The 17,868-nt window shown below is 34.8% G+C and overlaps 1 protein-coding gene across 1 annotated transcript in view; it reads right to left on the minus strand.

Annotated features, from left to right (window-relative positions):
* Positions 1-11,866, minus strand: part of LOC131841698 (serine/threonine-protein kinase D1-like) — a 32,334-nt gene extending 20,468 nt beyond the window's left edge. The window contains exons 1-5 of the mRNA XM_059190014.1: positions 11,716-11,866; positions 9,533-9,677; positions 8,583-8,723; positions 7,973-8,142; positions 450-732 (exon numbers count right to left, since the gene is read on the minus strand). Coding sequence (XP_059045997.1) covers positions 450-732; positions 7,973-8,142; positions 8,583-8,723; positions 9,533-9,677; positions 11,716-11,838 — 862 coding nt within the window. The 5' untranslated portion in view covers positions 11,839-11,866. The remainder of the gene's footprint in view (positions 1-449; positions 733-7,972; positions 8,143-8,582; positions 8,724-9,532; positions 9,678-11,715) is intronic.
* Positions 11,867-17,868: the final 6,002 nt, after the last annotated feature.

Raw genomic sequence — 17,868 nt, forward strand, 5'->3', positions numbered from 1 at the left:
TTTACCTCTATGTTTATTTATTATATTCCAAATCGTTTTGGCAGGATGTTTGGTTGCTTCAATTTCTTTTTGAGTAGATATTTTTTTTTGCATGTCTTATTACTTTATTTAGGATTCTTATTAATAATTCTTATTAATAAGAGATTGCATCACTAATAAGACTCACTAAGTAGTTGCTCAGTATAAGTAATAGAAAAAACCACTATTTTACTCATATATATGTACCCTTTATTCTGTATTAGTATAAATGACGTACAATAACTCCTAAAATAGTTGAAAAATAAATAAAGTGTTTGCACCGCCAACAACTTATCTCTGCACAACTCATGGTTGACTGGTAGAAAATGCCATTAGGTGTTAAGTCCGCCATATGTACTTTTTACCTGTGTATGACGTGCATTAAAGTTATTTAAATAAAAAAAAAAAAAAATAAAAATCTAAATACTGACCGTGCGAGTCCCTGATCTCCCCGCCGCAGTCCTTGGGCACGTACGGCAGGCACTTCCTGTGCGCGTTGTAGTGGCAGTCCCGGCACTGCATGCCTTGCTTGAACAGCCCCCGCAGCAACTTCTTGCAGTGGCGGCACACCGTCAGCCGCGTGTACGAGTGCACCTCGAACGTGTGCGGGATGCCGCCCGCCCCCGCCGCCCCCGCCGCCCCCGACGTGGCCCACGCCCCGCCCACGCCCGCGCCCGACGGCGAACGGCTCCGTTTACCCGCGCTCCCGCTCACCTGCCAATCCAGGGGTAGATTACTCGATTTTTTTTCCGTCAGGCGGGATTTGGCCTTCAGCCGCTCCATAATCAATATTGTAGAAAAATGCGATATTTTAAAATTACATTGAAATAAGGTAGTTTGATTAATTATTAATTTTAATAATTATATTTGATTGAATTATTTAATTTATTGATTTAATTAATTCATTCATTGATTTAATTAATTAATTCATTGATTTGATTAATTAATTCATTGATTTAATTAATTAATTCATTGATTTGATTAATTAATTCATTGATTTAATTAATTAATTAATTGATTTAATTAATTAATTTATTGATTTGATTAATTAATGAATTGAATTATATAATAATTTAATTAATACATGATTGATTTAATTAATTATATAATGATATTATAAGGTGTGTTTAGTACTAATGTAGTACTCAATGTAAAGATTATTACAAATATTGTAAATACCGCCATCTAGTATTTATAGACCGAACTAAGTTATTTGTCATAAGATAACCGTTACCCACGCTTCTCTCCCTACTACACTGACTTCGGTCTATAAATGCGGAGGGTGAATAATCCTCTTAATCTTACCCCTCCGATCGATCCCCCGTATAATTCAAACGAGGACCGATGTTACGACGGCATGAGCTGAGGTTCGAACCCCTAGTAGTGCCCTCAGACTAAAGTCGTATCCGTCAGGTAGGAGTTGGCCTTCAGCCGCTCCATAAGTCCTTTCTTTGGTTTGGAGTGCCATCTGCATTCGTCCCCTATCGTCCGGTGATGCTGTAAAGGCCAGCTGCGGCCAACAGCATAAGAGTAGTCCGAAAAAAAAAACTCTCGTTGGCATTCAGTCGACGAGCGCAGTGCGTGCCGGTTGTGTTTTGGATACTAAAGTGAATTGTATTAGAAATGGGTTTATCCCGGTCTTAGTTGGGCCTGGGGGGAAGCTGCAAGTATTGAAGGTGAGTGACAATGCATTCTAAAAAGGCATTTTAAACTTTAAATCCATAGCACTGGCAATATTATCTGATTACACTAATAATGAGTGCGTAGCGATTTCTATGTCGATTATCGCAGGCCTCTTACTTGTTATACTGTAATTATTTATATAAAAAAACATCTATTAAAAAGAGCAACACACAAGTTTCTTGCTCATTCTTCTTGTGATGAATCTGCATTCCGAACGAGTGGTAGAATCAAAATATGACTATTCAAAAGTGCTTGTAATGAGTTTATTTGAATAAAGATTTCTGTTATTTCTATTTCCTACACCCTTGTCACAAGTCACGGGCGCTACTTGGGGTTTCTCATCTGGAAGCCGGCTTCAAAGTCGTCATCATAATTAGTGCTTCTTAAAATAAGTCCTTCCTTTGGTTTGTAGTGCCATCTGCACTCGCCCCCTAACGTCCGGTGAAGCTGTAAAGGCCAGCTGCGGCCAACAACATTAGAGTAGTTCGGGAATTTTTTTTTTTATTAATATATGTTTTTTTTATTAGCACTGCGACTTGTACACATCATTGTGCTTGCTTTAGTTGCCATTACAAATATTATGCTGATTTGAAATAAAAAAAAGAATAATTTTCTATTTCTTTTTGGGATTCCTAAAATTTTTCATATTCTGCCAATTTTCGTGCATTTTTCATGCATATAACAAGCTTTTTATGTTGCATATAATCCGGACTCTAGATATTATTATTACGTAGCTATAAATCTACCAAGTTAGGTCGACCTCCATGCGGTTCTCCCTGGAAACCATCGTGATAAAAATCCTAGCGAATTTGTTACGACAGACTGACTGACCTGACCTCATGTTCATCTTATCATCCTCCACTGGTGCTGCGCTAGCGTACACCGTTGCGCAGGTGGTTGCACCATGTCATTATCATCGATTAAAAATATAGCAATTCACCTCTTGCTAGGGTATCCATAGTAATATGTATTTATTTTGTCTATATGTTGACGGACATTTCTATTCGACGGCCTCGGTGGTCTAGCGGTGTAGCCCATTTTTACTTCGATGGTCGCGGGTTCGATTCCTCGCACGGTACAAATATTTGTATTCATAACTATGATTGTTTGTGTAGGTCTGGGTGTTTACTATGTATATTATTCAAAATATATCTAAGTATTTATATCAGTTGTCTAGTATCTAAACATAAGCTCTATTATCTTGCGACTGAATGGGACTGTGTGAATTGTCCTGAGATATTATTAATTATATATAAGTGATATATAAATGTATTTTTTTTTATTTCAATTAAATTTTCAATAATCACATTACAGTTAACTAAAATCATCCATGCCAAAACAATGGCGAAATATGTGGACTATTTTGTTAATAATAATTCTTTTAATATTTTACCATATTTCAAGCAAATACATTTAATTTACAATTTTGTAGATAAACACCTAATTTCTCTGGAGAAATCATTACGTGTAACCTTGACAAACAAACAGACAAGTGTCGTCACGATTTTACTGTATATAAATACTAGCAGGCGGCCACGCGTTGCTGTGGCTAAGGTTCTTGAATAAAATAATATTGCGACTATAAATTGAGATGCAAGCTAACCTATCTTTCAAGTTGGATCAAATTGCACACAATGTGCAAGTCGAATTTGCAATCCGTTCAGTAGTTTAGGAGTCCATCGCGGACAAACAACATGACAATTTTATATATATAAATGTATACCAACGAGTTAGGTGATAAGTAGGTTGTTATAAAAAAAAAACAAAAACAATTAAAATATATTTATTCGAAGCGAGTTACAATAATTTACAATTACATTGTAACAACATCTACCCACCACCTATCGTGTTAGTAGTTTGTGTAACATTACACATCCAATAAAATATTACAATGTAAAAAATAAATACACAATGTAAAATGTGCAATACACAACAAAAAAAATCAGTCTCAACTAATACGGACGGACGTAAGTGACTTAACATTAAGTCTAGCAATGACGATGCATTTAATTAAATTTCATTTAATTAAATTTAAGATAACGTATAATTAAACAAACTGAAAATTATTAAAAAAAATTGTACATAGAAAAAAGAAACTCTGTAGTGTGTTTTTTCAACTTTATATTTTAAAATATGATTGTAATATTGTTCATGTTTTTAAAATTAAAATTTCATTTCAATTTATTATATATATATATATATATAGTATATATAATATTATTAGTATATAATATATTATATATAGTATATATAATGTGTGTTAATTTCTAATATTTATTGGTATTATTATCCTATCCCTATTATTACCTTTATATATATATATATTCTTCCATTCTATTCATGCGCCACCTACCACTTTTGTTGTATTTTCTCTACCTAAAGGTTGTCTGGAAGAGATTGCTTCTAGCGATAACACCGCCTTTTGTACTTCCATATCTCTTTTCTGTATAATTCTTATGTATTAATTCTATTGGTGCAATAAAGAGTTTATAAATAAATAAATATATTTCATTAGTAAGTACGGTTATCCGTTAATGCATCGTCTCTGCTAGGCTTTACAGCTTAGCTGTAGTTAGTCATAAAAAAGTATTTATACTAGATCAGCGTCATACAAAAGTATTTTTAACGTGTAAGCAAAATATGCTCTATTATAACAGAATAGAGTTTAAAATCCAATAAAAGAATACTAGTTTTTTTAAAATCGCTATGCATATTTTCGCACCCATTCTGAAATGGGTTTAAAACCCATTATACAATATGTATCCATATATTAATTTCATTCATAATTAATCTCATTAATTTTGCCTTAATATTCAAAAAACAGTTTATTTATACAAATATTATTTTTTATACTTGTATTTATACAAGTTTGTAAGTAAAATTAATAAAATAACATTAAACATAAGTATGTATACCATTCATGTTGTGTCTTATTTATTAATTAAATTAACTCAATTTGCCAGAAAAAAATTCAAATGTGTCATAAAATATTTTCTTTGTAAAAATGCTTATTATAAAATTGAAGAATTTATAAATGATAATAATGTTTTTGTAGAAAATATCTAACTTAAAATTCATAGCGCTGACAATGTTATCTGATTGAACAGAGATTAAGTGCGTAGCGGTTTCTATGTTGATTGTCGCATGCCTAATCCTTGTTGTTAATTAAATATAAGTAAATCAATATTTATTTAAAAGAGCAACACACGAGTTTCTTGCTAATTCTTCTTGTGATGAATCTGCATTCCGAATGAGCGGTAGAATAAAAAAACTTGACGATTCAGAAGTATTTATATTAAGTTTATTTGACTAAAGATTATTTCTATTTCTATTTCTATTATTTAGACCTACAGATTAATATTTATGTTTTCAAAATCAGGTTAGTTACATACTAAAAATATGCCATGATTTTGTTTGTCTGTATTTAATAATACGTTAGTTATGGTGCCGAGACTAACGGTAATTCCCATTGCTAGGATACGTCACGTCAGGTCGGCCTCCACGCGGTGTCGGGACTAACACGGTTAATTTGTGATGAATTTAGTGAACTGATGAGTTGATTGACCTGACTTCTCTATCATCCTCCACTAGTGCCCTCCAGCAGCCTAAAGTCAGTTCTAAGATTAATATTAAATTTATTGGCGTTTCCATCAGTCAGAATTTTTAATATAAGTTTCTTTGCATTGACATTAACAAATTTGATTGATATACACGATCTTCTAAGTGTAAGTCGGGGTAGGAAATTCTTCTGCACTTATAGGATAAGCTTAGCTAGGTACTATAATAGTCTGATTTCTAGACCAATATTACATTTACATTTTGGAGGAGTGATACCAGTGGAGGATGATACCGTTATCCAAGAATAGAATAGAATAGAATAAAATAGAAAATAATTTATTCAAATAAACTTAATTAAAGCACTTTTGAATAGTCATAACAATTTGTTTTTTATCTACCACTCGTTCGGAAAGCTGTCTCATCACAAGAAAAACGAGCAAGAAACTTGTGTGTTGCTCTTTTAAATAATCCTTGTAAGTTTACATTTACAAGTCGAAACATGTGAATACAAACTACCAACAAGCACTAATTTTTTGGGTCAAATATAATCATGCAATAAGATTAAATCAGTCGTAGTGATAAGAGCAGACCAGTCCCTACAAGCAGCACTCGTTCACGAGTATGACGGATGAGCCAGCCAACACTGCACTCGACCATATTTCATATAAAAAAAAACATATCTATGTATTTGTATTAGTTGTCTAGTACCCATAACACAAGCTTTAGGTAGCTTAATTTGGGTCTAGATGGCGCTGTGTGAATTGTCCTGAGATTATTTATTATTATTATTATATTTTAGGGAGACCAATGACCCGGCCCACCACGCCGCCACAAGTCTGGACATTTTAGTGAGCATGACTACTCATTCCACTCGACCACGTCACAGCTATAAAAATTACTATATGGTAGTTACAGTATTCGCACTTTACATGAGGATGCATGCGGCAATCGCCGCTACACTATCATATATCAAGAAAGCAGTGTGAAAAACAAATTATAACGTTGTCCGCAAATAAACTTATTCTTGCTATATATTGCTATCATCTCAATCAAGAATAACAAATAAACAATCTTAATTTGTTTTAAATAAGTATAAAATTGGTTAAAATGAAGTCACGGTTTTGCGGACACAGATTTTCACAAGGTTTAAGAGGGGTGCACAGATCTGTGTCAAAACGTTCGATGGGTTAATCGTGATGAGCCAGAACCTGGCTAGCAAAATTGTTTTCCTGCTAAGATACGACAAACTATTTCCAAAACTTTATTCGTTTTAAGACCCTACGAACTATTTTAATAATTAAAATACAGTTTAAGTTACATATAAAAAAATGAGATTCTAAAAATACTGAAGAAAGTACCTATATGTAAATGTAAATTACATATGAAATTATATAACTAAGTATTCGATTTTTAAATCACATATAAAGTTAGTTATACTTGTATAAAATACTATAAAAAAATACATTAATATTCAATTTACGCAAAATTACATATTATAAAATAAAGTCGCTGTCGCTGTCTGTCTCTATATACGTTTAAATCTTTAAAACTATGCATCGGATTTTGAAGCGGTTTTTAATAGATAGAGTGATTCAAGAGGAAGGTTTATATGTATAATACATGTACACTCGTGCGAATTCGGGGCGAGTAGCTGGTAATAATCAAAATATAGTTAAAATTACATATAAAAAAAATTGAGATTCTAAAAATACTAAAGTGTATGTTAACTTCTGTATTTCTACCATAATACATATGTACCTATAAGTATTTGATTTTTAAATCAAATATAATGTTAATGATATTTGTATAAAATACTATAAAAAATATATTAATATTCAATAATCTGACAACCTCGGTGACGTAGCGGTCTAGCACACCTCTTTACGACCGATGGTCGCGGGTTCGATTCCTCGCACGGCACAAACAGTTGTATTCATGAGTATGATTGTTTGTATCAGTCTGGGTGTTTTCTATGTATATGTATTTATTTCTAAAACAAAATATATGTATTTGTATCAGTTATCTAGTACCCATAACACAACCTTTAGCTAGCTTAACTTGGGTCTAGATGGCGTTGTGTGAATTGTCCTGAGATTATTATTATTTTTTTATAATTCTAAGTAATTAGGAATGTCTTAAGCTTTTATCAGACATTACAAAAATTACAATCAAAACATGTAATTTATTTGTAATAGAACTAGTTTTACTTTCGAACAATTCTAATGTTGGCCGCAGCTGGCCTTTACAGCTTCATCGGACGAGGCAAGTGCAGATGGCACTCCAAACCAAAGGAAGAACTTATAAAGCGGTTGAAAGCCAACTCCCGCCTGACGGATATGAGTTTTGTCTGAGGTCACCGCTAGGGGTTCGAACCTCGGCTCAGGCCTTTCTAATTTCGATCCCCGTTTGAATTGGATGGGGGATTGTTTGGAGGGGTAGAAATAAATATGTATTGAAGTTGTATATAAATTCGAGTAGTTGTATTGTGTTTGTTTGTTCGTAAGCAATTTTTTTTCTCAGTTTTATTTGTGGTATTTGTAATTCTACATATGGAATGTATATATTTCTCATCACATAAGCAATATATTTTACGGTTAGTATTAGTACAAAGTCATAACTATTCTGTACAGCCCTGATAAATAAGGTACGCCGCACACTAACGGGTCTAACGGGTCTAATTGTTGCCGGTGACGAGGTCTGCGATGCGCCTTACCAGGGAGTCGTCGTGGGAGGCGTGGCTGTGCGTGGAGGAGCGCGAGGGGCTGCGCGGGGAGGCGGACGGCCGCCGACCCCCCACAGACGCCCCCGAGCTCGCCGCGGGGGGCGACGTGCAGTTCGACGGCACCTTCACTGCGCATCGCTTGTGGTAGTTCTGGCCGCATCCTGTCGAAATAAATACACTCCAAATATTCTAGTTGTAACAATAATTTCTATTTCAGCATTTGCTTACCCTAAAGTAAATAGTTCACTTTAAATTAAATCTATAAATCAAGCAATCACTGAACTGTTTATATCTCTAGGTAAAGCACCTAGAGATGGAAACAGTTCACTCAGACTATGGTGAATTTAGACTTTTTATATATATATTTTTTTAGCGAATAGAAATTTTACAATCCCATCTCGCCTGGGACACTTTGGTGAATAAGGATCCATTAAAACAAAACAATATAGAGCGCTACCAAAAGTGGGACCTAAAGGTCCCCTTGTGACTCCAACTAGAAACTAGAAACGCTTCGAAGGGCGCTGTGGAGTTTTTACCTTGTAGAAATTTTACACTCGCCTGGGACGGTACTCCGTACAGTATTTATTCTAGGTTATTTTACCTTCACACTTAAGACCCTGGCGCACAAGTCCGAACAGCATCTCTCCACAGAAGTCGCAGAACGTTGGCGCCTTGTACGAGTGGACCGCGAGAGCGTGGGGCCGCGGCGGTGGCGCTTCTTGCATGCCCTCGCATAGTAGAGCTGTAAACAGCGAAATGTTAAACTATATTAACACATGAAATCTACACTACTACTAGCAGATCCGGCCACACGTTGCTGTTGCTAAGGTTCTTAAATAAAATAATATTGCGACTACAAAACTGAGATGTAAGCTATCCTATCTTTCAAGTTGGATCAAATTGCAAACAATGTGTAAATGAAATTTGCAATCTGTAATTTAGAAGTCCATCGCGGACAAACAACGTGACACGTAGTTTTAATTTTAATATAATAAAGATTATAAAGCTGAAGAGTTTGTTTGTTTGAACGAGCTAATCTCAGGAACTACTGGTTGGAATTGAAAAATTCTTTTTGTGTTGAATAGTCCATTTGTCGAGGAAGGCTTTAAGCTATATAACATTACGCTACGACCAATAGGAGCGGAGCTGCAATGAAAAATATTGGAAAAGGTGGGGAAATGAAACGCAGACGAAGTTTCGCGGGTCAGCTAGTCTATACATATAAATAAAATTGGAGTGTCTGTTTGTAATATTGAAATAAGCGTTTTTTACCACATGCATATGAATATAAATACGGTACAGACACTAAAATAACATTTTAACAATTATTGTCTGTCTGTCTGTTTGTTCTGGCTAATCTCTGAAATGATTGGACCGATTTGGACGGGACTTTTTTTTGGCAGGTAGCTGATGTAATATGGAGTAACTTATGCTACATTTATTTTAGAAAATTTCTTCAATTAACTTTTTTGTTAAATTCCACGCGGACGAAGTCGCGGATACGCTAGTATAAAATAAAACTACAACAAGTAAGGTAGTGGATGTACTAACGGTTGGCGGTGAGGACGATCTCGACGAGGGTCTCATCTGTGACGTCCGTGGCGCAGTTGATGAGCTGCAGTACGTTCGGCGAGCAGTAGTCGTGCCGGAACAGCAGGATGCGCTCAGATAGACGATTCAATCCATTGTCCGGGATCTAGCCATAATATATAACTGTATAGTTAGCAACGAGATAAATATAGTTAGACTAGCTACTCGCCCAGCTTCGCCCGGGTGTACATGTATTATACATATAATCCTTCCTCCAGAATCACTCTACCTATTAGAAAAAACCGCTTCAAAATCCGCTGCGTAGTTTTAAAGATTTAAGCATAAATAGGGACGGACAGACAGCGACAGCGACTTTGTTTTATGGTATGTAATGAAGAGAGCAATGATACTTAGAGAACAGGAGTTATACTTAGTTTAGGGGAAGGCTGTTGTTAGTAATGTGTATTTATAACCACAATGGTTACAACGCCAGCAATGTACCATGACCACATGAAAATCGTGGTAAATTGCCATTTGTCGAGATGGGCCAATTGGATTGACTTCAAGCATATATATCATCCAATATTACTGGACTTACATATAATCCCATTGCTATCAATGTACGATGTCAGATTGGCCTTATGAAAATCGTGGTAAATTGCCATTTGTCGAGATGGGCTAACTGGATTGACTTCAAGCTCATTTTATCATCCAATATTACTGGACTTATAATCCCATTGCTATCAATGTACCATGTCAGATTGGCCTCCTGAAAATCGTGGTAAATTGCCATTTGAAATGGGCTAATTGGATTGACTTCAAGCTCACTTTATCATTCAATATTACTGGACTTATAGGTTGAAGAGTAATCGTCTATCATGGTATGGACATGTAATGCGTAGGAATGAGGATAATATTTTAAAAAAGGTGTTACATATGAATGTGGATGGTTATAAGGGCAGAGGAAGGCCGAAAAAGAGATGGATGGACTGTGTGAAAGATGATATGGTAAGAAAGGAAGTAAATAACGCGATGACTGCGAACAGGGATGAATGGAAGCGAAAAACATATTACGCTGACCCCAAATAAATGGGATAAGGAAGAAGCAGATGATGATGATGATTACTGGAATTATAATCCCATTGCTAGCAATGTACCATGTCAGGTTGGCCTCCTGAAAATCGTGGTAAATTGCCATTTGTCGTGATGGGCTAACTGGATTGACTTCAAGCTCATTTTATCATCCAATATTACTGGACTTATAATCCCATTGCTAGCAATTTATCATATCAGATTGGCCTCCTGAAAATCGTGGTAAATTGCCAATTGTCGAGATGGGCTAACTGGATTGACTTCAAGCTCATTTTATCATCCAATATTACTGGACTTATAATCCCATTGCTAGCAATTTATCATGTCAGATTGGCCTCCTGAAAATCGTGGTAAATTGCCATTTGTCGAGATGGGCTAACTGGCCTGAGTTCAAGCTCACTTTATCATTCAATATTACTGGACTTATAATCCCATTGCTATCAATGTACCATGTCAGATTGGTATTATGAAAGTCGTGGTAAATTGCCATTTGTCGAGATGGGCTAACTGACTTCATGCTAATTTTATCATCCTCATACTAATATTATAGAGGTAAAATTTTGATGATCAAGGCAACTTCAGGTACTGCTGATGTGATAGTGAACATTATTTTAGTGTTTGATAGCCCAATTATCGAGGATGACAGTCTATACAACATCACGCTACGACAAATAGGAGCTGAGCTGCAGTACAAAATGTTAAAAAATGTGATACTGACGACGTTATGCGGGCCGGCATGAATAATATGCTAGTCTATAAGGAATTTATGGCCTATTAATAATCTGTACATATAAATAACATTGGAGTGTCTGTTTGTAATACTGAAATAACCGTTTTTACTACATGCATATGAATATAAATACGGTACGTACACAAAAAAACACTTTTTCCAATTTTTGTCTGTCTGACTGTCGGTCTGTTTGTTCTGGGTAATCTCTGAAATGGCTGGACCGATTTTAACAGGACTTTTTTTGGCAGGTAGATGATGTAATAAGGAGTAACTTAGGCTTAGGCTTTTATTTTGAAAAAATCTTTTATTAAAAAAAAAAAAGTTATTTTCCACGCGGACGGAGTTGCGGGAACAGCTAGTGAATAATAAGATAAATAAATACCTTTTCCTGCACGAACTTGACCGCCAGCTCTTTGAGGTGCGACAGCGTGAGGAGGTGTGCCGGCGCGGAGACTGCGTCTCGCAGCACCCCCAGCTGGAACAGGAAGGTCACCTCGTCCTCCATCACGCGTCAGCCGTCGAGATCTCCACGCTTACTGCAATTGAAAATGGGATACAGTTACTTAGATACATCAAAATAATAATTGCATTTTTATAATGTCTAGTAAGACCAATCCAATATACACAATATACTAAGCACTGCCATGTCTAAACTGTGTCACCCCACCTTACATTTTCCAATTGTTATTTAGTATATAAGATCATTATTTCTATGTACATATTGTCAGTCTATTATCATCTGTAATATACATCGTCTCAAACAACAACATAAACATATACCCGCAACAATTACCATAGATGTTCATATAACACTAGCTGTAAACGCGACCCGAAATTAAAAAAAAATAGGGGTTGGTGTTAGAAGGGGAAAATTTAGCGTTGTATGTATTTTATAATGTTACATTAAAAATACAAACAACCCCAAATTTTTAGTTATTAAAAATTTTCACCAATCTCTAGTTGGTGCTAGAAGGGTGAAAATTTTAGGTTATATGTATTTTTAATACCACATTATAAATAATAATAATAATATTTCAGGACAATTCACACAGCGCCATCTAGTCCCAAGCTAAGCAGAGCTTGCGTTATATACTAGACAACTGATATAAAAACATGGATACATTTTTTTTTGTAAATAAATACATATTATAAATAGAAAATACCCAGACCTATACAAACAATCATACTCATGAATACAAATGTTTGTACCGTGCGAGGAATCGAACCCGCGACCATCGGATAGAAAAGCGATGTGCGAAACCACTAGACCACCGAGGCTGTCAAACTTATCTAACTGTCAAATAAAACTTACTTTTTGTCCAAATAAAAAAAAAATACCGGTGGACAACCCTTAACGCTCAGGGGTATCAAAAATAGATAGTAGCCGATTAGAAGTTTTATTTTATTGGAGTTTTCAACAATTATATCTCGAATTATTTATAACAGTGACGTTCAACTATAATAATAATAATAAAACTCTCTATTGTGCATAAAAGAAACAATTAATTACAAAAATTATTACTATACCGTAATGGCCTCGTACTTCTTAATTAATAATTATAATTAGTAATTTAGAAGTTATGTATGAACATTCGTTTCGATACTCGGAATTCATTTACTAAGCTGATTTGTTAATTAAACTTCGATTTCAATTGTACCAATAAATATTTCAAAGATAGATTAATAGAGAAAGAATTAGCCGTTTAAAAAACAGCATTTGTTTTACACTTTTCATGCAAGCATAATAATAATCTCAGGACAATTCACACAGATTTAGATTTAGACTCAAGTTAAGCTAAAGCTTGTTATGTGTACTAGATAACATACAAATATATATATATATAGATATATTTTTTTTATGTAAATACATACATAATATACACAGAAAACACCCAGACCGATACAAATCTTATATATGAATACAAATGTTTGTGCCGTCCGAGGAATCGAACTCGCGTCCACCGGAAGTAAAGCGGTGCTAAACGGCTAGACTATTAAACCGTAGAATGAATGCAGCAGATGTATCCCAGTTTCAATTTAGTACATAGTTGGACAGTTTTAATCGTAGTACCTATACCTCATATACCTATTGTTCATTTTTTTTTAATATTTTTATTATGCAATCAGTCTTACAGACTAGAAGCAGATTTGTTGATTATATTATATCCTGAGATGTGATCCTCCAGCCTCAGATATCCCACCTTATGCCAGGTTGTTGAAGTCTAGTTATTTTACATCTCTTAAGACGTGCCTGCCATATAATCAGTCAGTTGAACAGCAAGTATTGTTAATTTCATATTAAATCTGTTAAACCCTGACCATCTTGTGGCAACTATGGTTTGCATACTTGTTCTAAGACACGTAAAAACCTATTTCAGTTACAAATAATGTAATATTTTGTTATAAAAATCTTTGTTTTTTTTATAACCTTTGGATGCGCCGATGCCTATATATGTTTAAATCTTTAAAACTACGCAACGGATTTTGAAGCAGTTTTTTTAATAGATAGAGTGATTCAAGAGGTAGGTTTATATGTATATAATACATGTACAGTGCGAAGGTTGTAAAATTAAAAGTTAAAAATCATTCGTTACTTTATGTCCGTTGGATACGCCGATAATTCGGCCAAAGGTCTGTAAACGTACACATAAGAGGTATGTAATATTATATTATAAATTAAATATTAAATAATGTAAATTTAATATTATAATGGGTGAAAACTGTTATCGGTACAGCCTATGCTGTAAATAATATAACTGACGTAGTGGAGTAACCTGAAACAGTTATGCTCGCTATAAAGTTCAAACTTGTGGCGGCGTGGTGGGCCGGGTCGATGTGCTCCCTCAAATATAGTTGAGTGCAATGATGGCTGGCTCATCCGTCATACTCGTGAATGGGTGCTGTTTGTGGGGACTGGTCTGTTCAGGTTGTGAACACTGATTAATTTTTTTGTTCTTTGCGATAGCATATGCTGGTGGTCACTCTATTCTCCCAAATTTGAATTTTAATGACTGTATATTATTATAAACATGTTCTTTCATTATTTGAAAAAAATACGAGCTGAGTTTCTTGTCAGTTCTTCTAATCTCGATATCATTCCGAAGTGACGGTAGATTTGACATATCATAAGTCTGTAATAGACCTACATGAATAAAGATATTTTGAATTATCTGTGTAAGAGGTTTAAACGTCTGTTTGTTTACTTGAAAGTGAAGTTAAGTTAAGTGAGCATGACTCACACGCTAACTGATGATAAACTACATATAACCGAGTTACAGATTAAACATTGTTTGTCAATTAATTCGTAGTATTTTAGAAAATACATCAGTAACGTAAGCGGCGTTTATCTAAATTGTTTTCGTGAATAATATCGGTCACTCGGAGGACAGGTTAATTGACGATTGCATAAACAATTGAAGGATTATCGGGGCCAAGTTAAATTGTACTGCGTCGTGCTGATAAATACAGTACGTAAAACTTATATCGACAATATTTATTTACAACATATAAACTTTATCAACTAACTAGCTTACCCGGCAAACGTTGTTTTGACTTAAAATAAAAAAAAAAATTAGGGGTGGACTACCCCTAACATTTAGGGGGATGAAAAATAGATGTTGGCAGATTCTCGGACCTACTCAATACGCTCACAAAATTTAATGAGAATCGGTCAAGCCGTTTCGGAGGAGTATGGGAACGAAAACTGTGACACGAGAATTTTATATATAAGATAAACGTGTCGACTAAATAAGAAAATAAGAAAAGCTGACCTCACCACCATGTGGGATATATTTCTAGAAAGAGAGAGAAGACAGTACACATTTCGACTTGAAAAATGTAAACTTACAAGGATTATTTAAAAGGACAACACACAAATTTCTCGCTCGTTCTTCTTGTGATGAGACAGCTTTCAAAATGAGCGGTAGATTAGGAAATTGTTATGCCTATTCAGAAGTGCTTAAATTAATTTTATTTGAATAAAGGATTTTCTATTCTATCTTAAATATATATTACTCAAAGGTGACTGATATAGTGATCTATCAACACACAGTCCAAACCACTGGACGGATCGGGCTGAAATTTGGCATCCAAGTAGATGTTATGACGTAGGCATCCGCTAAGAAAGGATTTTGATTAATTTATTATTTGGGGGTAGCCCAAGGGGATAAAATAGGAGATGAAAGTTTGTACGAAACTTTGTCAATTCTAAACCGATCGGGCTTTCCTTGCATAAAGCTACTATGACGTAGGCATCCCCTAAGAAAGGATTTTGATAAATTCCACCCCTAAGGGGATAAACTAACGCGAGCGAAGCCGCAGGCAAAAGCTAGTTCTACAATATAAGTCCGGGGAGTCGAAATAACAGGTTTCTGCGCGTTACTAATTTAATTTTCAGATATTACAAGAAAGCACTAATATCCAGCAACAAATATTAGTCGTTCCTCGTTTTAGAGTTTGCCTACCTCGTTCATTCGTTTCCCTACACTTATATATACATTCTCTCGTCATTCATGCATACATAGTTCAATTATATTAATGAAAAGTAAATAAATATTTATAATAATAGTTTATTAATGTTGTTATTACATAATAAAGTAACGTTAATTGCAGTGTCGTTACAGTCAAATGAGTCAGAGCTTCAGTCTTAAAACATGCAAATTGCAAAATAACATAATTATGAATCAGTTACCAACCCAAACGGTCTATCTCATTATTGTAGTAATAATATAGTTTACGATTAAAGATGACTGTGGATTTTATTCAAGAACAGTGATAGGAACTGACTTATCATTATATCAGTTGCTTTCTAACATTTATGCTATTAATAATATATATTTTTTATTTATAACTCTTTATTGCACCTTAAAAACAATACAAAAAAAAAACAATATTCATAATATACAGAAAGGTAGGCTAGGTACAAAAGGCGGTCTTATCGCTAAAGCGATTTCTTCTAGACAACCTTTGGTTTGAGGAGAGAAGAACAGAAGGTGGTGGATGGCGCAAGATGGAATGAATAGACAGAAATAATAATAGTAATATATCATATATGAAAAACATATTACGCCGACCACAAATAAATGGGATAAGGAAGAAGCAGATAATGATGATGATGATGATGATGATGATGATGATGTATATCTGTAATCCACTGAATATGTCCATCAGATCCCCCCTTATAACGTAGGAATTTCCCGCATTATACTTCTGTACTGTGAAATTCATAATGATTTGTTCATATTGATATATTTTGTACAGTTCATAATTGATTTTATAGTATAGTTCATATGCCTAAGTTTTTTATTTAGAATGTTCATAATATAGTTCATAATTAATTACCCCTTTCAGCCAGAAAAAATTAACGTGAATAATTTATACGTAACGCGTTACATGGGGTCTCTGCAGATTCTGCCAAACTGAAGAGGAAACGCCGCTTCACATCCTATGTGGTTGTAGCCCGCTCTTGCATAAACGAAATATCTCCTTTGGAAAGTTTACACTCTTTCCCGAGGAGATAAAAACGATCGCTCCTAAGAATATCCTTCAATTCTTGTCCCTGACGGGTCTAGGTAGCGAACTCTGAAAAGGGCGAGCACAATAGATCTATGTAGGTCGCAGTGCTACAGGTGCTACACATCTGACAATAGCCCAAACAATCCAATAAAAAAAAAAATACATAGGGGTCGTAAAATGTGTTATAGGTACGGGAATACTCCTACAACCTATGTATATATATACATATATATACAATATTAATAGGTATACTAAAGTCTAATAATGACAATAATATTTTATTACCTCCGATCGATCGGGGTCCAATTCAAACGGGGATCGAAATTACGACGGCCTGAGCCGAGGTTCGAACCTCTAGCGGTGCTCTCAGACTAAAGTCGTATCCGTCAGGCAGTAGTTGGCCTTCAGCCGCTCCATAAGTCGTTCCGTGGGTTTGGAGTGCCATCTGCACTCGCCCCCTAAGAAGCTGTAAAGGCCAGCTGCGGCCAACAGCATTAGATTAGTCCGATAAAAAAAATATCGAATTACGTGCTATGTTGCGGAAGTATATAGCATAATTTAATGGAATTACATTGGTTTGTTTAATTCCGCTATTGCTTCCACAAATATTCAGGCGGAAACCTGACCAATACTACTGTGAGCGTTACGAACTTCTGTATTGGTGATCAAATTCCAACCTTATTAGATCTATACCTATATTGCGACACGTGACTTCTGTTCGGCGAGAGATATAAAGTGTTAGCTAATAGTAGAGGAATTAAATAAAATACTATAAATCCTTTAAGAAAACATAATAATGTTTAAAACTGTTATACAAACTGGCCGGTTATGTGATTAATTTAGTATGTAAAGTTTAATTTATATGTTGTGGCAGATTTTATGTCACGTCTTCTTCGCTGTAATTCGGGGTCCACAAGCCGCGTCACGGATGCTTCTTGGTTCATTTTCGATAAATTTCATAGAATTGAAAATCATTTATTCAAATAAACTTAATTTAAACATTTTTGAATAGTCACAGTTA

Source organism: Achroia grisella, unplaced genomic scaffold (genome assembly GCF_030625045.1).
Source record: "Achroia grisella isolate CSIRO2021 unplaced genomic scaffold, CSIRO_AGI_Agris_v1 utg18832, whole genome shotgun sequence".
In the NCBI taxonomy this organism is placed as follows: Eukaryota; Metazoa; Arthropoda; class Insecta; order Lepidoptera; family Pyralidae; genus Achroia; species Achroia grisella.